This window comes from Cricetulus griseus (assembly GCF_003668045.3).
Source record: "Cricetulus griseus strain 17A/GY chromosome 1 unlocalized genomic scaffold, alternate assembly CriGri-PICRH-1.0 chr1_1, whole genome shotgun sequence".
In the NCBI taxonomy this organism is placed as follows: Eukaryota; Metazoa; Chordata; class Mammalia; order Rodentia; family Cricetidae; genus Cricetulus; species Cricetulus griseus.
Window position 1 is genome coordinate 238,231,945 of NW_023276807.1, and position 26,993 is coordinate 238,258,937.

Here is a 26,993-nt window from a genome sequence, read left to right on the forward strand (position 1 = left end):
GTTAGATAATTATTCAGTGGGTAAAGTGCTTGCTGTTCAAGCATGTAGACATTATGTCTACCAATACTCAGGTAGAATATCATATGTGACACTTACTGGATACCTGTTATCCCAGTGCCATTCAGACAGACAGAGGATAGTTGATTGTTCAGCAAATGAACTTCTTTGGAAATATAATGTGGAGAGTTATTGAAGAAGACACTTAGCTTAGCATGCTGGGTTTAATACACAGACATACATACACTTGCATAAACACATGCATACACATTCACTCAAAAATCAAATTTAAAAATAAATGTAATTGCTTATGATTGCATTTGTCATCCACATTCCTTTTCTTATTTATAAATTGAAATTAGAAGGTTACCCACATAAATACAGGAACCTCATCTAATGGAAGATTCAGTTTTTATTCTATGTAGTGAATTACGTTGTAGAGCATATTTGATCAGAATACAATACAGTGTGGATTACTGGTGCTATGAATGATTACTTCTTAGTTTCTGAACTTCCGATAGATTTGGAAAATATTCTTTATATCACATAAACACAGTACTTTGACATCTTCCAGAACTGGTGTAGAACACAGGGCCATGGCTTCTTTTCTTTAGCTTGCCCTGTATAGTAGAAATACTTCCTAACCAGAGACTCCAGAAACAGTCTGTGCTTCCCATATTTAACCACTGAGTTACCTATGGTTCTTGTATTCTTACCCAAACTGGCACATACATTTTCATGTTTTTATTTGAGCTTATTCAAAGATAACCATTATAGGAGCAAAGCCATTGCATACTGTGTAGCCTGGCACTGGGATAATTAGTTAGTAATTATCACTAGAATAATAATCATAAGTCCATAAAACACATGCAACAATGATAAATATGAAATAGTGGCACAAATAGTAAGTATAATACACATAAAACTCAGATGATTCATGTATGTCCTGAGTAAAATTTAGAATCAAAAGAAATTTGATTCGCATCACTTACAGTGACTTTCAATCAATTGACTCCACATATATTATTTTCCCTTTTCAAAAAGTAAAGATCCTGTCCTTATTGTTACCCTAGGTGAGGGTGAGTGGAAATATTGGAGTTGGAGGGAGTTGCTGTAAAGCAATATGATCACTGTGTCAAGCCGAGGAGGCTGCACAGGATCCAAAGAACACACCATGTGTGTGAGACTGCATTCTTTGAAGAGCCGAGAGCAGTGTCACTGGGGGAAAACACAAAATCCAGTTACTTACTCTTATCATAAGAGTTCTCTAGAGGAATTTGTCATATATTCCAGGAAGCCTAGTGTTTCTAAGTGTATTTCATTTTCAGGTGTTCCCATGGCGGTACTATTTGTACGCTTTTAAGTACTTTGGAATTGGACATAAACATGCTACAAATCATAGAACACTGGCTTCCAATTTAATAATATGAGCAGTTTTTTCAGTCAGGTGCTTTTTCAAATGGAGACACTATGAGCAACATCTGTGAACTAGAGAGGAAAAAAAAGTGATTTATTTTTGTTTTTCTAGGCTATAACCTGTTTAAAATAGTGCAAATATCAACATTACTTATCATTTATAAGTACAGAAAATTGTAAAATGTTTAAATCATATAATTAAGAATTAAGATATATCTGAGGCATTTTTTTTTTCTGAAGACTAGACGATGATTAATGCTTTGTGTGTGTGTGATGAAAGCAGTCCCTCTTAAGAACTCTGTTCTATGGCTGAAGCACAAAGTACGCATAGGCATCTTGGGATTACATGGAAATGGCAGGCTTAGGATAGAATTTTGCTTTTAAAAATATAAACAGCCATGGGTCAAAGGCTGTTGTGAGGCATTAATGACTCAGCAAACTTGGGGTTTTTGCTTGTTCATTTTAAGTTATGTAAGTATTATAAATTATGAAATATGAAATCTTGACAATTTTCAACAAAGTGAAATTACCATCTTAAAATTCCAAATTGGAGTTCAAGCAATCTGAGTTACTGTTTTATTAAATAACTGTCATCATGTCAGGACAGTTATTCCCTAAGAGGAAGAAATTTCTTGGGATTAAAAGAACCAGGCAAAGTAAAACATACACACACTTAGAATTGTGTATTTCAGTGACACTGTGGTAAAGAAAAGAGATACTTCTATTAATTTCTTTCCTTAACAATATCAATATTAGTAAAGAACTTTATTTGATTTTAATTTCATTTACGACTACGTAACTAAAGGAGATGATTCCTTTATAATCATGCATAAATCATATATATTGAATTTCATATTTACTATTACAATGCATAGAAAAATGATGTCTTAGTAATCCAATACTATTGTATGAACACTTGGCAATACGTTAAAATTTGAAAATATTCCTTGCTTTGTAATTTTCCTTTCTGAAAAAAAAATCCTACCATTACTTGTGTATTTTATCACCAGTTTCCACAATTGGGTTGTAAATTACTCTTGTTTTGAAGCAGGACTTTGATATAATGGATTAACATTTTGGAAATTCAAAATTCTGCATCACTTGTGGGATTTGTTTAGCTTATCAGAAAGATTACCTTTGACACCCATCACAAAGGTAGAAGACTTTAAGTGACTCCTAAGAATCTTCTAGCCATGGTAAAATGCATTGACCATGGATGAGTTGGATAACTTGTTTATACTTATCAATAATGAATTCTCTATGCCTACGGAAAGTTAGAAGAAAGAATATAAACAGAAATCCATGTTCCAAGCTCACATCAAATTTCCTCACTTTAATTTTTTTAAATTTAACCAAGAATTGGAATTTACCTGCAATACTGATAACATGAATTGATGATACAAACTCACAAACAACACAGAATTCTTTCATTTACTTTTCATTCTCAATCACAAAATGCACCCATATCAAAACAATAATTGACCTTATCTTTTGATGGATTATTTAATATTTTGAGTCATGAGACGACTGAATCACATTTAATAGAAGATTATTACATTTGTAACACTTTTAACTTCAATATCTTGACAAAATAAGCAGATGAAATTGGCTTTAATTTTTTATTATATTTGTGCTTGGGAATTTTATATAAATATTGGTTAAACATAATGTCTTAAACTTCTTTTGCATTTCTAAAGTTAAGTTCTTAGAATTGCCTGTGCTGACGATTTTAGTATAATCTTGGTAGGTAATCATATGGTTAACTCTAAATCATGCATTTGAGTATTTGATAACAAATGGCCACTATATTCCTTTTATGTTACTGGTCAGAGGAAAACAATCTAGCTATTAGAATTTTGTATATATATTATATATTTATATATAAATATATTAAAATAAATTTAACATGGAAGTGTAGAATAGATTAAAGAACTGTCACTTTTTAGCGATGGCAATAGTATTATTTTGCTTAGTATATAACAGTAATTTTTAAAAGACCTTTAAGGCAAGTTACATTAATTTCTCATTAACTTATTTCTAAAAATATCGAGATGGCTCATTATTTCCCCTCCTTATCTGAGAGAGACAGCATAGAACTGGAGAGTCATGGCAAGTCTCTGCCAAGTGTCACTGCTTGGAAATGAATTGGTTAGATGACAGGCGACTCTGTGGCAGTCCCTTAGCAGCAGTTTCTCTGTTTAAAACGAATGTGGACAATAACTCCAGTGTGTCTACGCTGGCAATTGAGATGAATGAATAAGAAACACCCAATAATACTGTTTCGTAGATCCTAACATAAGACAGAGCACTGCTAATCCACCACTGCCAAATGTACAAAAATGCTCCAGAGAGAGACACTCAAACTCAGAGCCACAGGGTTTCAAAGCATCTTCATGATTCCTAAGTGAATTAGACTGCTAAAAACTGGTTTGAATCTATAATTTAGTTCATAAAAATATTTCTTGCCTAATCCCTTCAAATTAATGAATTCTGATTTTAAGGGAATGTTCATCTTTCAAAAGATTCAGCACTCACAGTCGTGATAAGTAAAATAGTATTGTTGATTTATCTCCTTCACTCTTCTCTTCTTGTCTCTGCATGCATTCACACCACTGGAAGAAACCTTTTCCAGAATTGTAATAACTTTCTACTGGCCACATACAATGTTTGAATAAGCCCTGCAGCCTGAGTTGAAGAGAACTCAGTTTAGGTGTCACTTTTGGGGGAAACCATCCTTCATTACTCTTTAAAGAGATGGACAGAAAGCAGTTTCCAGAGAAAAAAAAGTCTGCCTGAGAAATGGCAAAAGGCAGAAAAGAAAGAACTCTGAACTTCCCCTGACACCTGTACTGCAATCACAAAGGAAGAGGAAGGGGTCTGGAGAGGATTGAATGGAGTTCAGAGGGTGCTAGAAGAGCAACTACTAAATATGATTTTATTTCTTCCATAAATCATCCAGTAACAGTACATATAGCATTTCATGGTGTACCAGTGTCCCTGGGTTTCAGGACTCAACTGAGCCATCCCATATAGGGAATGAGTTGAATTTTCTGCATTGTATCTGTCTTTCGATAACAAAATAGCACTCATTTTACCTTCCGATTATCTCAATTTTATTCTTGTCAAGGATGATTTTCTTAAAGGTTTATAAATTGCATAATTAAATTCTGGCACCTAAGTTATTAAAGTTATCAGTGTCATTTATAGAAGTTAACATTTGCCAAGGAGTTTTACATAGCGCCATGTCACCTTTAAATAGTCTAAGTCATACTCATTGAATGGTAGATGCAAAATTATTTTATAGGATATAAAATTTTATAGGATATTCCTGTTTCCTTTCTTTAAAGACACAGGCTTTTGCTTAGCATTGTAAGAGTATCCAGTGTTTTATTATCCCTTTAGTAAGAAAACACAAATGTCTACTACACCATACTTGTATAAAATGTATTATTCTGAAAACCACTGATAAATGTAGTTATTGCCATACTTCATGCACTTTAGAAATTCCAAAGCCATGGGTGCTGTCAGATAACTTAATAAGTAGTGGCTTAAAATGCCGTTGCCTACTTGAGCACTGTAGAAGGAACTGAACTATATATTCTGTTGAAGGCAAAGCTATCAGAAGGAAAGTCTGTATGAAAAGGCTGAAAATGAATTATTTCCCTCTTAACACTCCCTGGTGTTTAGTCTGCTGCAAAAAGAATGCTTGTTAGCAGTGTGGAAAGCAGTGCCTTTGAATTAAAGGAAGCATTCAACTTGTTTTGTTTTCAAACCCCTGGCATCAATGTGTACAATCAACCTCGTGTCCCCAATTCAAAGGAATTTTTCAAACTTTTTCTACGTTGTGCCTGAATCCTGAGCATCTAAATTTAACTGTAACTCAAGTGGGATTTAGCAGTGTGCAGAAAGCCCGTGACTTTTAGCAAACATGTGCATGTGTTACCTTAACCCCCAATTACTTTGTGAAATAAGTTGATTTCTTTATCATATTCACACAGTGAAAAACATACTTTTGTTTTTACTCACTGTTTCATTTTCTGTATCCAGAGGTCTATCTAAATGAACAGTCAACTCATGTGTTTGTCTCAGAACACAGAAGATAGTGGAGATGTCGATCTTCCCCAAGTAATCAATCAATAAAAACCCAATTGCATTCAATTTGTAGAAGCAGTCCCTGTAGATACAAGCATGGTAATTCTTAAATTTGTACAGAAATACACTTGAATTAAATGAACAAAAACAATTTCAAAAAAGAAGCCTTAATATGGAGACACCCTGCTATATTGAAACTATACTAATCAGGACACTGAAGTATTATTCCAAGAATGGAAACAAAGATTAATGGAGCAAAAGATACTGCTCAAAAGTCAGCCTGTACAAACATGACAGATTGATTTTTGACAGAAATGCAAAGTCAATTCAACAGCACATCAGTGGAAATGAATCATGATCAACAACAGTTTATACACACATATGCACATGCACACACAGGTGAGGGCGCGCGTGCGCACTCGCACACACACACACACACACACACACACACACACACACACACAGGGAGAGAGACAGAGAGACATAGACTGAATCACAGAACTGAATGTAAAGCACTAAACTATAAAGTCCATAAAAATAGCAAAAAAACTTTATTGTTTTAAAGCAGAACTTTCAGATGTTATTGAAGCAAGATCCAGAAAACATAGAAAAGAAATTTGTTAAATTATAATTGTTTTGCTAATAACATTGGTGAAATTTAAAGACAGGTCACTGATTTGGGGAATACTTTATATTATAATGAACTCCCCAAAACTAAATGACAAGATAATAGAAAGATTTGAACAATTCATTCATCACATTGTATTATATGCACATAAAAATGTAAATAGTATAATTAGCAGAAAGAGGATTCTACTGAAATTCAACCTAAACATTACTACATGGTTCCTTTATTAAACAAAATGTTTACCAGCAATTAAATATATTTTGCACTCTTTTGAGAATACAAAATATATAGCTATTCTGGAGAAAAGTATGATAATTTCTTATGAAGTTGAACATATTTTTTAATTCCTACCTTCAGATTTTCCCCTCAAAGATTAATATTGTAGGCACAAATATTTGCAAGTGAATATTCATAGAAACTTTTCTCTCAAACTAGAGTCAATCTAGATATCATTCAGGTAAATAAACAGCTAGATGTATGTGAAATGAGTATTTCCACTTTTGCCTTCTAAAAAGATACTGAGTCAAATGCAAAAATCTGTGAAGAGAGCCCATATTTATTTGGACAGAAGACAAGTGTGACACATAAAGATCGATCAAACAATATCAGCAAATCAAACGTCTCTAAGATACTCACCTTAAGGCCCAGTAAAGTGGCAGTACCCATCTTAAATGGAAAACAGACAGGGCTGAAGCATGGAACACTGGGAGCCATTTAGGAAGGGGCATGTTTTTCAAGTGAAGAGTGCTTTGTAAAGTTGTCTTTACTTTTGGAAATAATTTAGAAGCATATGCTTGTAAAATTTAAAAGATATTTAATGTACATGTCATGTCTACGGTATATTGTACATGCAGAATATTGTCAAAATCGTTTTGCATCTTTGACAGTGGTATCAACCTAATGCTGTCTAGAGTGCACAACTGTATGTTTTACACAACAACACATGTACAGATTTCTTAGATAAATGATAAAATTTCCAGAGTAATATTTTAACTTTTTTTTTTTTTTTTGGTTTTTTGAGACAGGGTTTCTCTGTGTAGCTTTGGAGCCTGTCCTGGCACTCGCTCTGGAGACCTGGCTGGCCTTGAACTCACGGAGATCCGCCTGCCTCTGCCTCCTGAGTGCTGGGATTAAAGGTGTGTGTCACCAACGCCTGGCTATTTTAACAATTTTAAATCCTATTTATAACATGGCAATAAATGAAATAATAATAAAATGAAATTATAAACTATTCATTTATTCTGTAAAATACTTGTAGGGTAAAATAAATTTAAAGGCCCCACTGTTTGATTGTAATTTGTAATCAATATTTTAAAAATGTCAGAATACTTAAGATATGCCCCTGCAAAAGGAAGAGAGAAGAATTATGGGAGCTTTGGGAAGCTGGGTTCCATAGGAACCTTTACACCATTATTCACACAATTTAAGTAAATATTTGTGAAAGGAAACCTGTGATTATTGTAATCACACACTGGTTATTAAATATAAAACAATATTTCCCATGTTTCATTAGCCAGAATAATCATATATTAACCACAGCAAGTTACCCTTTCCTATTAAAAGGATGATTTTGACAACCCAGGCAGCTCTGTAATTTCTGGACACCTTTTGCTGGACATGATTGCCATGGGTTGGAAACTGTTGGTTTTTTCTTGATGTGCTCTTACCTTCCCATTTCCTTTACCAGATGGAAGGCCTGTGAACCTAAGCCCGTCCCTCAGATCAAGGGATAAGTTCCTGTCACTAGTACACATTTAGCTCAGATCATAGGTTGTACAAAATCTATCTAGCCTTCAGCAACCTATAAATAACAGTACATGAAATATGATACAGAATTTCATGGTTATAATGTAAATGGAAAATAAAACTCATATTGGGCCAAATATCAAATAGTAAGAACAATGCTAGAGGTGACAGAATTTCTGGGATTTAGTAAGGACATTGTAAAAATGTAAAGATTTAAAAATGTAAAAGCAGACACCAAAAGTTAAGCACTGCAACTCCTGAAATCCAGTTGCAGAAAGGGAGGAGTGATGAGCAAAGGGGTCAAGACCAGACTGAAGGAAACCCACAGAAACAGCTGAACTGAACAAGGGGGAGCTCGCAGACTCTAGACTGATAGCTGGGGAACCAGCAAAGGACCGAACCAAGCCCCCTGAACATGGGTGTCAGTTAGGAGGGCTGAGCGGTCTATGGGGTCTCTAGTAGTGGATCACTATTTATTCCTAGTGCATGTATGGACTTTGGGAGCCCATTCCACATAGAGGTATACTCTCTTAGCCTAGAGACATGTGATGTGACAGATTTTTATGATTCCCCATGGAAGGCCTCGCCCTCCCTGAGCAGCAAAAAGGGGATGGGATGGGGGTAGGTGGGAGGCATAGCAGGATGGGAGGGAGAGGGAAATGGGATTGATATGTAAAATAAGAATGTTTCTAATTTAAATAAAAACTATAAAAGCATACTGAAGCTAAGTCCCCACTTAAATGTTGGACTCTATCTTCTGTTCCTCACCTTAATCTCAGCCCTAAAGGAGAAAAAGAGATATAGAAGAATCTATGGGAAAATTAAAAAATGGATTTTTTTAGATTAAAAATTACATTAGTTGTTATCTGGAGAGATGTCTCAGTATCTAAGTGAATTGTTGCTCTCACTGAGGACCCGTATTTGTTTTCCATCTCCCACATGGTGGATCATAACCATCTGTATCTCCAGTTTTACAGAATCCAATGTTCTCTTCTGATTTGCAACAGGCATATATGTGGCAAAACGCTCATATACCTAAAATAAAATAAATAAATGAGGAGGGTTCCAGGTGCAGATATATGCTCATCTGCCCATTTATAACTCGAATTCATGCTATCACTTTTCAGTACTCCACATATATATCACACAAGTACTTTAAATGTGTATTTCTTTAATTAATATCATAGGGTGCTAAAATATATTATTTACATTTTAGTTGTGAATAATCCATTAGAGAAGTTTAGTTTGTCTAATGCTTTACCCTCTTTTAACTAAACATAAATATAGCATATATATCTAATGACATTGCCTGCAAATATTTTATCCATTTCCAATTTGTATATCCTTTATTTATGTCATGTGCCTTCGTGAATTTGGTAGGACTTTGAATTAAGGGATAACCAGGAGATGTGAGAATGGACCTCCTTGCCTGGGAGAAAAACTTCCAAACTCTCACCATTTTATATGTTTGTGTCTAAAAAGGACATAATATATTTGTATATTAAATCCATGTTAATAATAATACAACATATAATATATTTGCTATTTTTATTACAATATATTGATAATTTCAGACATTAATTTTAATTATTATATAGTTATATATTTGTTAAACTATGTATTCATAAGTTTAATATTATTTTCCTAATATATTAGATGGTCATAATTTCCATTTATTCTATTCTAATAAAAGCTTTCCTCCTGCTTTTATGATCTACTTTATGTTCACATCTAAGGTGTATGAAAATGACATAGCATATTTTCTTTCACATAATATGTTGCTCATTTCATGATTAGGTCTTACTGTGCACACTTTTAGGCTTTCTCAATTACTTGTTTTATTTTTAATTTAGGATTTGTGCTTAATAATTCAAGTAGGATAAGCGTGTCTCAGAAGGTGGTACAGCATAGAAATAGCTTATTATTTATTGTAGCTGACACAAATACTTGTGTGAACATGAATTGTTAATGCCATGTACTTTAGTAAGTACTGGTGGAGAAATGAAGGTAAATAATCAAGAAAGAATTTTATGTTCTGCAAAACTTAAGTGTTTGATTGCTTTGTGTATTGATTTGTTTGCTTATCTCAAAAGTAACAAAATAATTTTTTTATCACAAAAAATAAAATTACCATACCAAAACAAAAAGAGCAAGTAACATTCAGTTTTTCATTGTTTAGATCTGCTTTGTTATGAGAAAATAATGACTGACTCTGCAGAAAGCTAAAGAGTTGTAAAGGTCTGAGCTCACTTTTGTGCTCTTCCAAGTTGAAACTTAAGACTCATCCCTGTACAAACCAGAACTCGATTTTTAAAGTACAGTCCTATACATTATTTGGAAGAGAGTCTCTATCTACATTTAATAAATGATGCTGATCCTTCTGAATTCCTTTTACTTTTCTTTTACAGGAAAATAATGCTATTTCCGAGTCATAAAATGTTAAATGAATTTTCAGATACCCCTGAGAATGAATACATATATATATATATATATATATATATATATATATATATATATATAAAGAATTTTTGAGATTTTTTAAAGAATGAATTAGTTGTATATTTGCAAAAATCCAAAGTTGCTCTGTGCTAACTACACAGGAACTGATAGTTAATACAGTCACTTGCTTTCCAAGTTACTTTAATGAGTACCTAGACAATATTCATAAACATTGACACTTATTACTGATAAAATTAGAAGCTTCTGTGTTTGCAGTTTTTAAAGTGCTGGGATCATAAGCCATGAATTCTCTGCCTTGTGTTTCTTTCACTCCCTCTATCTTTTGCCTCCTTCATAGATACTTCCGTTTCTGTTTTTCTGTTCTGTGTAGTTTCTCTGACTTGTCCCTTCGGCTTTTTTCTTCTTCTTGTTCTTTCTCTCACTAAATCACTTTTTCTCTCCCTTCCTTTTGTTTCTCTAACTTCCTCTAAACAAGTGTTGGTAGCAGTACTGATGTGTTGCATTCACACGTATTCATGCATGCATCATGAACACACAATCTTTTATAATCTTTATCTAGGGAGAATGTACTTTACTAACATGCATGTGTTTTCAGAAATTGACTTAGGATGAGAGTGAAAAGTTTCCTCGATCTTTATCCTTATGTATCACTGAACAGGATCATACTTAAGAAGCTTCACCCAATTGAAGCCATTGGAGTCATAATACTATTTATAGTGACACCAAAATTTTCTAACTAACTTTCAATTTCACTTTACTTTCTTACTTTATTCGTAACATACTGGACTCTGTTGTTCAAAAGCCTTATGAAATAATTATATTTGGCTTTTTTCCCCTGGTAGTGATCATGAATTGGATACAAATGTCCACAATCTTAAATGACAAAATATATTTTGTAAAGTTTGTAGTATTCCCAAGTTTGTAGATACTATTATAATTAGCCAGTACATGTGTAAACATTATGTCATGTATAGAGTTTAGCCATATTTTTTTTTTGCTGAGAGACAAAGTTTTTGTTGAAGTTGTTAGTTTGTCATTATGAAGCTAAAAAGAAGATACTCCACTGAATCCAGATTCAGGCACATGATGAAAACTACAGGCCTCTAACTGTTCGCTAAGTACTGTTGGGCTGAAGCATGAATCCACACAATTCACCTAATCTCCCATGTAGCTTGATAAAGGTAATCGTGTCTACAAAATAAGATGATCACAGATTAAGAAATCTGTGAATGTATTTTTGTAATCTCAGATTTATAGGCAAGCAAAGTTGTGTAATATTTTCATCAATTTTCTTCAACCCTTTTTAGTTTTCCAAGTAGCACTTCCCAAAGGCAAATAAATTCAATTGCTACACAGAAAGTAAAAACAAAACAAAGATAAACAAAACCCCCTGCCTTTTCAAATAGCCTTATTTATAAAGAAAGCACATATTTCACTGCACTAAGCCTTACCTTGGCCCTCTTGTTTCACGGGTTGCATGCTCCGCATGTCTGATACTTGTATGCTGGATGGTCTTGTACTAACCCATAGCTGCTCCAGCACATAACTGTGTGATATGAAGGAATGCAGAAAACAGGGGAAGCATTGTCACCGAGTCAGCTGCACGAAGAAGTAACGTGTGTGAATGTACAGTATAGGGAAATCTATGAAAGATCCAGTCTATTTCTCCCAAAAGACTCTGTTCCAAGATACAAGGAGAATTCAGTCCTTGTTGGCAGATCTCCATGTCAGTTTGAAAGCAGTAAAAAACGACAAGACAGGCTTCTCAATGTCTTTACTCTTAATACTTAAGTAACTTTAAAATTTTCTCATTTCACTCTGTCTTAAAGACTCAGAAAGGGATATCCATTGCCAGTGGATTGTTTGGATATAGCTTTTGTACTTGAGATGTAATTAAGAGTGAACTAGAAATGAATTCAACCATTCATGGCATGCTTGTATCTGTTCCTAGTAACAGTTTCAGGAAAGGCCATCTATCTTTTAATGGAGTAGATGACTTTATATGATATTACATCAGGAAGGGCAGACAATTCCAGCAGATGATGCAACTATGTATAAAAATGAGTGTTATTAAATAATGCATACTTTTAATATGGAGAAATTAGGTCATTTTCCTACTCCTCCCACAAATATTCAATCTTAATATCTGTGTAATGAAACAACACAGATAGTGTTATCCATCCTGGTACTAATGGATAATGCCAGTTATGGCAGGTTCATTGTTTACTTTAACAGGTAATTTGTGGACCGGAGTCATTTAATTGTTCTGAGTACATAATTACATGTCAGCAATTTCCAATTTAATTAAAATGTACAAATCTGAAGATTAAGGGAATTTTTGAATTATTAATCATTTTTCCACTAGGAAATCTTGTTGCTCTGCAGGAGATTTGTCCAGTGTACAACTATACGTATTTTTTTCCTTCTCGTTCACAGACAGACAATTTTCCCGCAGAGCCCAATTACATGGGCAGCAGGCAGCAGTTTGTTCAAAGGTAAGGCCTATTAAATAACTTTCTCGGCTTCCCCATTTGCATTCATGTCAAAATTGCTTTGCAAGAGTCTACACTCCAGGTTTAAACTGGTAGAGACAACACTTTCTCCTCTTTTTCTTTATATGTATTTCAGTAGCTCCACGTTTAAGGACCCAGAAAGAGCCAGCCTGAGAGACAGTGGGCACGGGGACAGTGATCAGGCTGACAGTGACCAAGACACTAACAAAGGCTCCTGCTGTGACATGTCTGTTAGGGAGGCACTCAAGATGAAAACTACTTCAGCTAAAAGTCAACCACTTGAACAAGGTGAGTGATGTCTTTCAGTGCTTAACAAGTATAAAGCTTAAGTCATTTGCATAAACCTATCAGCCCTAGCAATGCTGTTTATCACAGGGGACTAGAGCGCTGATAATGTATCAGAGAAAACCAACAGTGATCCTAGACAACAAAGCTTTTCCTTATCACAGCAACAATGGATAGTGCCTTTGGAGCTTCTTAAAGGGGAGTTTAACTCTTCACACTAGGTTGTGAGTTTATGGATGTTTCCTAACCTTGCCTAGTTTGGATTTGATTAACAAGGAAAATTTGGCATGCATCAGCTTAAAATTTAGGAACATTATGCTATCATTTATATTACTAAAATTGGAAAGCAATTTTAGATGAAAAAACATGATACAGATTTTATATTTCTTATCCATGTTGTTTTATTTTTAGCTTTGATTGTAATTTCAAAATAGATTTTCAAGAATGCAATAATAACTGAGAGAGACTCGGTTGCTCTGGATTTACATCTTTATGTTCTCATAGATAGCAAATAAACATAAACTGGTTTACACTGATATAGATGAAGAAGAAATATAAGGTATTATTTTCAGAATATTTGGTATAACTTCATACTAATTATGATGTTTTAGTTATTTCAGTCACTATGAGATATTTTTTAATGATTCCTTCACAGAAAACTAAGATATGCTCCTGTGTAAGACAATGAAGAGATTTTATTGATGTTTTAAATAAGATGAAAAGATATGTCACATGAATCAAACTTTATAAATAAAGATATGCTAATAAGATTACTTGCATTTTAGTGTTCAGGTTATTGACAATATTTTATGTATGTTTAAGATTAAAACTCTTGTAGTTCCTTCTTGTGAGAGACCACACTTTAACTTAAGGTCATGCAGCTTCTAGGTCACTTATTAATGGTTCTTCCAAATAAGATTTTGTCTTCATTGCAGAGTTATTTTAGGAATTTTTCAAATCATAATGAAACTTCGGTATAAACATTTCAATCATGTACATATCAAATATCTATGCCTACTTATTTAGATACATTCAAAACAAAAGGAAATGTATAATCAGCATAGAACAATGAATATTTGTTCACTCCAAAATATTATTGTATTTCAGGATGGCCTCATGTAAATGCTTGTTTAAATAATAAGCTTTAGACGAATGGCTACATTTAGGTATTTACCATAACAGCATGGTGGGTGGTGAAACTACTCTTTCTTAAAACTTATTCTTAGCAGAAGCAAATAGAATACTTCTTTAGTATGTATACTTCCTAAAGCCTTGGATAATTACGTGAGGAGCCCTACCTGGTTATAGTCGGCTGTGGCTCTATAATTTATATAAACCTTTTAGGTACATTTTACTACTGGATTTCATTATATGAGAGCATAGCACAAAACTGTCCCATTTTGGGTTTGTGATAAATTAGGAGACCAAAAGATAACACAGTAAATATAATTTGTAAGGGGATACACAGTAGATGAAGTTTTTAATAGGTTGTGGCATCTTTGTAAGGCATTTTAAAATACTAAGCATAACAAAAACCCCAGCAACCATTGCAAAGATTAACTCTGATTCTGCTCTAGCCACTAAACCATAACAGTAGCGTATTTGGTAAAGTTTCTCCTGTAGAAAAAGAAATGTCTATCTAAGTATGCCTGAAAGTATAAATTATAGTAAAATACTATGTCCTTATCTTCTATATCAAAAGATAATGTCTTAGGAAAGTGACTTTCGTTCTTGAAAGAAGGTCCAAGTAATCATATATTTCAATTACTATCACTAATGAAGTAATTGCTAATACAAGAGTGAGGTTGCCAAGTGTAATGTCTCTTGTAAAGTTAATCATTTGTATACATTGCTATGAAATACACAGCAAGATTCTTGTGAAACTGAAAGATAGACTTAGCTATGATTTATTTAGGAGAGAACACTGACTTCCATTTTTTTAAAATAATAAGATTAGCTATACATTTCCTTTACTCATAAATCCATTTACTTCTTTTATTTATTACTTCCATAATAAATCTATTTTACTGTGTAAGGAAGAAATGATGAATGTTTAGAAACATCATAATGAATGGCACTGAGTGCTGCCTTCAAATCCTTATATTTAACCAGTATACTTGATTCTGCTCTCCTTTTCTCATCCCTCTCATCTCAATCTACCTTATCTGTCTGTCTGTCTTTCTTATGCACATTAATGTCTGTTTTTCTTTCTGGCCATATGGATTCAGAGAATAGAATTAGAATTTGCTAGGTTCTTAACACTAAATATAAACAATGGAAACTTTATTACAACATTAACCAATTTAACCTGAAACATCTAAAATATTCTCCTTTTATCTGATATGAGAAAGTAAAGTTTAGTAGAATTTATTAACTTGTTTAAGAGGCTAAAATTTAATAGTAGGAATATATATGAGCAACATGTGCATTTTCTATAAAACTTTGTCGTGAAATGGGAGAATTTGTTCCTGTGGCCATTTTGATTCATGTTGGTTGCTTTGGTGAGATATCAAGCCATCATGAATAAGTAAGTGAGTACCTAACTTGATGTCAGCTGAGGCAAGTAAGGAAATCAAAGTACCTGGTATTCACTGATTGAGTATGAGTCACCCACTTTACGTAGTTAAGTACTATCTATTTAATCTTATCAATTTAATTTTTTAGCATTTCAAATAGAAATCACTCTCACATTTAATGGACATATGTACTTTTAATGTGTGCCAGTTGTAAACAGTGAAGGCAGTGCTTGAAGAAAAACAGTACAGGACATCAAAAATATGCTCTCAGAGCCTACCTTTTAATCTGGGTTTCAGACAATTTACATGATGAGCAGTTTACTCAGAAGAAATTGGAAATGTATTGAGCAAGTATATTACTATTTTCTTGGTAAATATATTCTGCTAATTTGTTTGAAAAGCATCATGACAGGCAGTGCCACAAATACTTCAGTGAACACGTGTAGAAGACAACTTTCTTTACTGATGATGACAGCCATGTCCAAATAATGATCTCATGTAGAGTTCAAATATTAAATCCTAATTTCTAGTACACCCAACAATTTCCAAAGAAAGCTAGAATATAAATTAAATAAAAACTTATTTGCCTTGGAAATTTTGTGGCAATATTTATGTGATTTGAGTTAAAAATCAGCACCATATTGTATTTTAATTTTTTGTGTCATTTCCTTTGGATTATTTTCCTGTTTAAAAGATGTCTCTTTAGAAAAAAATAATGTTTTATTTCTTTATTATAACATTTCAAACTCATAAATGAACAGCAATTCCAAAAGCATTCTTCATACTTTCAATGAGAATGATATTGGTTTGGAGAAGATGACTTAGATATCTTGAGATTTTCCTTTATTAATTTAAATGCAACTTTTCCCTCCACGTTGGTGGAGTTGTTTTTTTTTTTTCATCCATTTGTTCTGCTCCAGGTAGGTTTGTATTTTTGCTGCCATCAGCTTAATAATACCAAATACAGAACACTTGTATGCATTGCCCATTATTTTAGCAAAGAATACTTGAAAGGATTCAGCAGCTAATTGAAGGTGTGATGTACTGTACTGCAGCTGACGATAGCTTTAAGGATTTTATGTTAATAAAACTTCCAGGAGAAATAAGCTATTTTAGTTCCTTTTACTGTGTTAAAAAATTCTTAAAGAATGTACTTAGGTTCTTTTTATTTTGACTGAATTTTGTACCCTCATTCTGCATTTGTGAAGTATATTTTCAATGTGCCCCTTTCAACCTTTATCAAATAATATAGGTACATAAATGTATGAATGCATAAACAGATGATAGACCAATAAATAATTAGATAGCCATACAAAACAAGCTAGTACAAGCTTAATAGCACATCTATTTAGTGAGCAAACTAAATATTTTTATGTTTCAATAAACCACTTTTATGAAAAATGGCAAGAAATTTTACAAGACATTATTTTCCTTTCATTGATTAATATTTTATAATAAAAGTGACTTACATCAAATGCCAGTAAAATAAATATAATGCTGTTTTTTCTAAAGATGAACACATATGGTTTTATTAAAAATAAATTTCTTTCAAGAGCTTTTGAAGGAAATTTAAAATTATGCTCCAGAACTTTAACTTCTTTAAAGAAGTATTTTACTTTTGGATTTCCATCCATTAGACATCCTACAAATGACTTCAATATTAACAATAATGTTATCTATCATTGCAAACAATTTATAAACACTACCTAAAATAGAGTCATTTTGTTAGATTCCTAAACAGAAAATGGATGTCTTTATAAACCCTTGCGGGTCACTTGCTTGCCTAATGTAAATTTTGAATTTTCCAAAGATAAACAGTACTTGTGATCTTTTCAGGACTCACTGATGCCAAGTCAGTAGAAGCTAGCAGAATAGAATTTTTCTTTTTTTTTTTTGCAACTGTATTGCAGCCTGCACCAGAGGTGGCAAGGTCCACATCACGGAATCTACAGCCTAGTTATTAGGAGTCCATTCAGCTGTGCCAGGTTTCCAATAACTCTTCTGCTTCCTGGGTGCTGTTAGGTTGACATTTATCCTCACAGATCATTTTAGAAGTCATTTCTGCAAGTTTGTCCTAAGATAAATGGGTATCCTAACCGTCCTCTACTTATAGGGAACTTGTCTTCTTATACTGCAGTGTATTAAGGTAGATGTCACAATAGAATACTTGAACAAATTTCAATTATTAACATTTCACAAGATTAACAATGTCAAATGCCTTCATTTGATAAAATTAGTTCAATTGGCCAAGCTAAATTATTTCAATAATTGACTTTCCTCTTCCTAAAGAATATTCTAAAATCTTCAGAAACTAAAGTTAGTGTTTGTCATCTGTTTCAGGTAGTATTTGAATTTTCCTTGTGGGCTCTATAATCAAAGTACACTTAGGCTATATTAAGTAACATTTTTTTTTATGATTTCCCTGGAGACTGTTCCACATCCTAACAAATCACCTACCCTAATTTCCAGAATATGCCTGTATTTCCACTGTGTTGTTAATTATACCTGAGAAGAAGACAATTTAGGAAGACATTAACAACTTGTCCTTTACCATAGAGGGCTAGTGTGGGAAGCTGTGTGGAAATAAGAGATGGAGTTTAGGCTCTTCCTCACCTAGGCAAGCACAGATTCCTAACTCAGATTTGGTTAGATTATTGAACCAGAGGGTTAGGAGTGGAACCCATAATCGATCTACTTTCAAAATTCTCTCTGTTGAGGCATTTCAGTCAGGTGAACAATCCTGCATTCTAGAATGTTACATGTTCTGATCTGTATTATGGTTTCTGTAGTTCTGACTCACAGTGAGACCCCTTCTTTTTCCTAAACCTTCCCATGAGTGCAGAAGCAAATCCACTTCCATACAGCAATAAGAGATGAGAACATAATTCATCCTCTTGGGAGCCCTTTGCCAATCTATGATGCCAAAATAAATGGTGCTGTAAGCTTATTAACAATAAATTTATCTTAGGGAGGAAACTGAAAATAATTGTCTTATGAGAAGAGTGAAAAGGAGACGTTGAATAGTTAATGCTAGGGAAAAGTCATGAACAAAATTTCAGAGACATTATTACTTTCTCATAATTCACATAAGTGACATTTTAAAAATTCCATTATTTTTCAAGACTTGCAAGGACTTTGAACTCATGTGAGATTTTTCTGAAATCATTCCTATCCTCCAGCACATCAGTATTAGCAGCCCCACACTATTTGGCTGCCTTCTAGGGATTTCAGCATTCACCTGATCTTCTGTTTTATAAGAAAAGAAAAAAGCATTCAGCTTACTGTAAGCATTACAGTTCTAGCTGTGCTGTAGATCGGTTAATGAAGTTTCAGTGGATCCCCTTTCTTCAGTGAAGACATCTGCTTGTACTATCCAGCAGCTGATACCATACAGACAGATTTTACTCTTTCATACTTTTGGTTTACTCTAAACACTCCTGTGAAGAGCAGAATGATTCATGATAAGTTCAGTGTCATTTTGTGAATCTCTTCCTTTAATACGAATAAAAATGTCTTTTCCTAAAACAATCCACTTGCAAATATTAATCCATTATTTCTCTGATCCACTGATTTAGAATGATGACACTTCTCAAACAGCTCAGCAAACTCAAAGACCTACTTTCATGGTGTTTTTAAAAAACAATCTTTTACTAATATTCAGTATGATTTTTGAAATTAATAGCATGCCTTTAAAATATAAACATTCAGAATAAATTTTACCTTATATGTCAATTAAGTAGAAATAAGATAATTTTGCTAATTTAATAGATCTAAAACTGCTCCCAATTTTGTATTTTGATAATATAACCCCTGTATAGAGGTATTCTGATTTTTAGTAAAAGTGATATTATCAGTCATTAAGGTTAGTTGAAAGGTGACATGGAACCCTGCATTTTATAAGAAGGCAGATTCTCTAGTAACCAGGAAGTAGCAGAGCTGACTGTACTTTCGGTTTTACAAGTTTCCAGGCTGCCTTCTTTCTATTTTACACTGTCATTTTATTACCACACAACTGAACTTTCAGTTCCCAATAGGCACATCAGATCTCTGTAGGACTTTCTATTTCTTATGAATCTGAAGATTTAAGTAATGAATTCTTACAGCTTGATTCTGGATTCTAGAACATATATTGTATGATACTTCCAAAGGATAATGAAATACATTATTCTAGATGTAGTCACTAATAATTCTGTACTGTTTATCACCAACCATTCGGAGTGTGTGCATTTCTTACTGTGCACAATATCTATACTTTTCTCAACTTTTGGTCCATGACATATAGGACCACAGAGGAATGATGGATGTAGAGGAATTTTCATGCAATTGTTTGCTCACTCATTCTGTTAACAAAGCGTAACTTTTGTTAATGGCTACAAAGATGTGTTAAGGCCCACCCCAGATCTTCAAAATGTTTCATTGTTGAAGAGAATTTGGCATGTAAGCTATGATATCAAAGATTTGTGATTTATTTCCACATGAATAGTGTAATTTTTGGAGGAAAACCCAGTCCAGATTAAAGACCCTGAAGATTTCTGGAGAGGAAGACATCTGAGCAAATCCTTCTGTTAACCTGGCAGAGTGAAGTTGCAGGAAGGGAGGTGACAGGACACTCTCAGAAGCACAGATGAAATCAAGCAATGTGTGAAAAGTTGCTTTTAGGAGCAGGTGGGTAGGGAAGTGTGAGTAGGAACGGCAGATGTGAGACTGGGGAGGTGGCTGAAAGCCCAGCAAAGTGACACGTGATGGTGAGGATTGCTGGATCATCGAGAGGTAACAGTTCAAATCTTCATTTTAGAGAGACTTTTTTCTGGTGATGTCTTGGGAGACAGGAATACAGTTAGGATGGAAGGGAAAAGACAGTTCTGGCAGTGAAGAGGTAGAAAGAGTGAACACAGAGAAAGATTTTTGTGCTTGCATTAGAGCCATAACAAATTATTGTTTAATTCTTGTGACCTAAAAGCTCTATACAGCAAATATTTCTGTGTTAATTTTCTCCAAAGTATCAATGCTTATTTTAACATAAACGAGTAAATAATAATTAGATGAGACTATCATTCAGAGTTTCAACAGTGCTGCATAAACATAAATAAACAAAACTTTCAGACATTATAGACAACCTCTCTATATCAGGAAGGTAGTTTAAACTTGTAAATTTTGTAAGTTTATGAGTATGATGTCTGCAACCCAGTAGGCAATGATTCAGGTTGATAAAGTGGTGAAGAACGGGTGAATTTACCGGGAAAATACTTATATGGGACATGTTGGTTTAGAAACATTTGATACACTGACATGGAATTACCAGTGAAAGCATCTAAGAATTTCATTTGGTAATCAGAGAGGTCGAGATATATAAACAGGAAATCATTTGTATAGCTTATACTTAAACCCAGTTAGCTTGATAAGAATTTGTTTGGAAAAGAAACATAGACAAGATTAGGATCCACAGAAGTCAATATTTTAAATTTGAGAAGACAGAATCCAATAATCATTTTCCTAGGTAAGGGAATGATTACATGTGTTCTGAGTGACTCCAACATCTGAGGACATCTACTCAGATTATTTAACTATAGCCTAGAGTTTTCAGAATTTGACAATTAAATATAATCTGTAGTCAAGTTAAATCAATGCATGAGTTAGACAATGCTGTTTTGTTCTAAAACAAAATGATACTGCTATGGTTGTATTTTACGGCTCACAAACTAAATCTGAGCCCAGTTTGAAATGTGTGACTTAGCATCCCTGGCCTAATGGGCACTGATTATGCTCTCTTTTGAAGAAAGGGAAATCATTGAGATACTCCATTTAGCACATCTGTTTGTTGTGTCCACTATACATCCAGAACTACTCTAGTTGCTATGCTCTCTTCTTGTGTAGAATTTAATGAGTTTCTGGTTTGTGTCACTCACTGTTCAAAACAGTAAGAACCGAGGGAATGAAACAAGTAAGTACTCCAGCTCGCACAGAAACTTATTTCTATGTGAATTCTCTGACATTGTGAAACCTCTAGTCTAATGATGAGAACAGACAATTCAATACTTAACAGAATGCAACAAATAAGGATTGCAAATTGACAATTTTAAAGCTTGCAATATGGGAGTACACAACACTAACAACTGTTTAATATAATTCAAACATGATAACATTTGGGCTAAAACTTAATAGAGGAATATGACTTTTACTCTAAGAGGTAATATAAACTCTATAAGTAACATAAACAGTCATTGGGTATGCAAGGTACATCCAACCTTGAAGGATAATGAACAGTTTGATGTATTTAAAGGAGAATGGCCAGGAAGAAGGAATTATCAGTCACAACAGGAAGTAAAAGGTCACTAAGGAAGGGGGGTGGGTGGATAGGAAGCTACATTGTCCTAGTGACTAAAAATAGTGAGGAAGAAACAATGTAAGACACTAGGAAACTCCTGCAAAATGAGGCTCAAAGAGCAGCTTTCCTCTGAAAAGTGATAGGCCACATTTGATTTCCATAACAACAACATGACAAAATTTTAAAAATAAGTAAATAAACAAACTACTAAATAAAGAGATGCTTCAGAAGTTTGTGCCATGAAACTGGCCAGAAATCAGAGATAGAATGTCTGCCTGTTTGCAAAGACAGCAAATATTAGGCAAGGGAGGTCAGGGTGGTGGGGAAGCACAGTGAATATGGAAAAGAAACAGGAAAGAAAATCCCACTGTGGAAAATAGTTTGATTATTAGGAGTGACTGAAAATGTATTTAATGATGTAAGAGCTCTAATCAGGAGGACATATATGAAGCCCTGTAATAGAGTAAAAATTTTCACTGAAACATAATAGGGTTTCAAAAAAACCCTGTTTTTAACTGAGAGAAAGAAGAGACAAATTTGGCAAGATGGATGTGGAGGTAAAAGAAAATGCTGTTCATAATAGGTGATTCTAGATTTTCCCTACAATGTCTAAGGCAGAGATGACCTTATTTCACTCTACTTCACAAAACATCTGTTATATAAATGACATTCAGATATGTGACAACCCAGAAATAATTAGGAAATTACAAAATAGTCTTCGAAGAGGCACTCATCTGTCAAAACAGGTGGGCTATTATATTATGCTCGGTAAAAGATAAAAAGTTGGAAACTTTGATGCTTCAAATCAAGTATGTTGTACCAGCATGCAAAATCATTTGCCTTTCATGTTTTCAGTCTCCTATCTTAGAAAATTTTAAAAGCTGATATCATGATATATATAATATATATATATATATATATATATATATATATTTGGTTTTTCGAGACAGGGTTTCTCTGTGGCTTTGGAGGCTGTCCTGGAACTAGCTCTTGTAGACCAGGATGGTATTGAACTCACATGGCTGCCTCTGCCTCCTGAGTGCTGGGATTAAAGGCATGCACCATCATCACTTGTCATGATATAGTGATATATCTTATAATTCCTAGAATAAGATAGTTTTTGGAGATAAGAAATTTTCATAGCTGTGAAAATGATATGTTTCCTCTACATATTACTAAACATTGAGACCACAACTTGTGGCAACATTCCAACTCAAATACAGTTGTTTGTAGTGAAAAGTTCAAATATTCACACTACATGAGATGAATAAGTAATAATTCTAGTCAGCTCAAGTCAGTTTTCATCTCAGGAGTGTTTTTATTTTTAAATTGGGTATAAGTAATATATACACTTGTAGTGAGTTTGTATGATACATGCATAGCCTTTTCATCCTTAAATTCTTCATAATCTGTTATAATGTGAGCACTGTAGTGTCAGTATAATAAAAAATCGTCTTCCCCACAGGAATTATTATAGACATTGTCCTGTGAAACCATAGTAGACTATACAATTAAGATCAGCAATGGACTCAATAAAGGAGAAACAATCTATTACTTTGTAATAGTTTTAATAAGATCAACATCTCTCTCTGGTAAGACAATATTGACCATCAAATATTTAGCTGTAGGAACATTTAGAGTAAAGCAGGTAGTAATTGCACATCAGTTGCAATAGCACACACACTGAAATTACTTTTTAAAACAAGATATATACTTTATGGAAATTGATTTGTCTCCTCTGGATTTTCTTTTCTTTGAGGTTTGAAATTTATACAGGAGGAAGACACTGGTGCTATTATTTTGGTCTGGGTCCTGAGTCATTTCCTTCCTAATTTTAATTGTTTTGCTTGTTTATTGTGTACTACACAGGTCTCTTTATATAGAGAGCTGAACTTTTACTCCTATATATTAACATTACTTAAAGAAGTAAAAGCTGTGTCAAGAAAATCTCTGGAGAACTTTAACGTATTATACAGAACAATTTCATGAGGCATATAACTATTACTTAATACTGCTAAGAACATAACATAAAGTAGATTGAATCTTAAGGAAACTTCAATCAGATTTTTAAGGTGGTTTCATGAGGTTTTGTGTTAATTTTGCTCAGGGTTTACCTTATAAAGTGTAAATAGTATTTCTATAAATTAACATAGCACATAATGCTATAGAATTTATGTAGATGATATGGTTATAATCAATCCACAAGATCCATAGTCTTCAAGGATACCAAGATTCTATTCTCTTACCTGTATTTTCATATATATGTAAACCAGGCTAGCCTAGGACTGAAAAAGACCCACCTGCTTCTACTTCTGGGCTTTTGTTTGTTCGTTTGTTTCGTTTTGTTTTGTTTTTCAAGACAGGGTTTCTCTGTGTAGCTTTGGAACCTATCCTGGCACTCGCTCTGGAATCATGCTGGCCTCGAACTCACAGAGATCCACCTGCCTCTGCCTCCCAAGTGCTGGGATTAAAGGCGTGTGCCACCAATGCCCGGCTACTTCTAGGCTTTAAAAAAGCATATACCGCTATGTCCAACTAAGCACTTAAATACAGTTTTAATGAAACTTTTAAAGGATAGTAAGTGCATAACATTTTAAACTTTATCAGACATCATAGTCCAATAATAACAAGTAATTGAAAAGGAAAAAAAATCAAAACAGAACATGTATATGGAGAATCTCCTGTGAACTATTTCACAAACTACCTTTAAACCATAAACCACAACTGCCCTGCAGATGTGGCTGCAAAGGTACTTTGCACACTAAAATTCCAAGGACAAGGGAGCCTGGCTTAGGTCATTGCCCTTAGCAGAGCTTAAGTTCTTCTATGATATGAGGACATCATACTTTCTTTTTTTCCTAGTTACTTATTTACCATTTTCAATAATAACATGAAAGGCACATTTGTAAGTCAATAAGAGTAGTGATTTTAAGTGAAAAATGGGCTATAACACTTTAAAAAGAATTTCAACTGATTTCTTTCTGCCAATATGTGCAGATTTATGGAGTTTATTTTCATATCAGCTGTAGTCATCTGATTTAACTCTGGTCATTAAAATCATCTCCATTATCATTATTACTATTACATTTATTTGTTTAATACAAAGCACAAAGTTTCAAGTCTCCAGTTTTTGCTTGTTCCTCTGTTTGTATGAACTGTCTTCACAGGTAGAAAACCTCTTAGATTTTCATGGATGATACTTCTAATTGGAGGGTAATAAGTAACATTTGTTTTAAAAATATTTCAGGTTCTGTCATTAGTAGTAATATTAAGACTAATAAACTACTCACATATCTGTTGTATAAATAAATTTTTATAAATAATAAACTCAGGAACTGGGAGACTGAAGCAGTGGGATTTGCATCTCAAGTCCCAACGTGGGCCACATATATGATCTCAAAAAATGAAACAAAAGAAGCAACAATATTAAACAATAAACAGAAATAAGAAAGTAAAGACATAATGTACTAACCATTTCCCCAAGAATCAGAGAGATGGTCATGTTTTGAGACAGTGTTAATGAGTTTGTCAGGCAATTGAATAGTGTTGTTTGGCAAAAATAATAAACATAGAACATCAGTGATGCCATAGGAATGGCTAAGATAAATGAGAATATAAAAATGTTCACAATCTATTATATATTTCACTGACGTATGTGCTTGCCTTTAACTAACATTAAAGTCTGAGGACTGGACATCCTCAGAATATAATGAATTATTTTGCCTTTTAGTGTCGGTAAAGTAACTTATAGGAATTGTATACAAAACATATATACAATATATACTATAAATTATATACAGAAAAAGCAAGTAGAAAGTTGACACATTCCAAAGAAGAGTTTATCAAACTGATACTGAAAAGAGTAGACGAATCAGCAAGAGAAAACTCATCTGAATAGCCAACACAATAGAAAACCCTCATCAGTAAGTATCTGGTAAATATGTTACAGTCTTCGGAATTAGGACTTCCTACTACTAGACACAGAAGACATGTTTACAATGAAATAACCAGAATTTTGGTAGCCATATTGGAGTGTTCATTTATTTGTTATAAATACTATTGATGCAGTATACCATGTACATATAGTGATTAAAAATTGATCAATTTATGTGCAGTGGATTATATATACCATACATATATTTATATATATGTATGTATATATACATTGATTTTAAAATCAGTTTGTGTGTGTCTATCTATAGCAATATAGGTGTGGTGAAAATAATGGTGGAAAAGTAAATGATTTGCCAAAATGGTAAACATCACTAAGAAACAGAATAGTCAGAAACATCTTCACTTAGTGAATAGTTCCTAAAGAGAAGGCTAAGTGTACCTCTTAGGTCCTGATGTGAGAGCCCCTTGAGTTTAAGGAGAATATGTACTTTAAATAAAAAGGTTAAAGACTATGTCTCCAGAGGCCAGAGATTTTCTGTCTTCTTCCTGGGAATTTACTGAGAACAGCAGCACTTTCTGTGTGAAATCCTTTTGGTAGTACATTGAGATTTTTAGAAGCTAGGCATTCCAAACTCCAGTGAATTTATTTTTTAATGATTGATTATTGAGCATATTCCATGTCTTATGCTCTCACACATATGCATAATATTTTTGATACATTTATATTTTTCATTAAACTTCAAATGTCAAAATCTTTAAAAGATTTACAAATTTATAATTGGAAAACATTCACAAAGTAGAATTGTAGTGATGCACATGGACTATGTTTCAAATCACTGGAAACTTGTTCTTGAAAATGTATAAACAAATATATAATAATGGATTTTCACATAAACATCCTGGCATGAGACTATTCAAATACATTATTTATCATCTTAATTATTTTGCACTCACATGCTAATATTTTATTAAACATCATTTTATAAATAAAGTTTAAAGAACAACAGAAAAATAACAGCTCCCAGAAAGCTATGGCAAGCAAATTATTTTATGCCATGAGTATTTGTTATGCCTTGTACAGAAAGAATGCTGGGGTACTTCCCTTAGTTTTAGAAGCATTG

At 33.4% G+C, this 26,993-nt stretch overlaps 1 protein-coding gene across 1 annotated transcript in view; it reads left to right on the forward strand.

Annotated features, from left to right (window-relative positions):
- Positions 1-26,993, forward strand: part of Pcdh17 (protocadherin 17) — an 85,007-nt gene that overhangs the window by 19,164 nt on the left and 38,850 nt on the right. The window contains exons 2-3 of the mRNA XM_027394034.2: positions 12,776-12,834; positions 12,968-13,140. Coding sequence (XP_027249835.1) covers positions 12,776-12,834; positions 12,968-13,140 — 232 coding nt within the window. The remainder of the gene's footprint in view (positions 1-12,775; positions 12,835-12,967; positions 13,141-26,993) is intronic.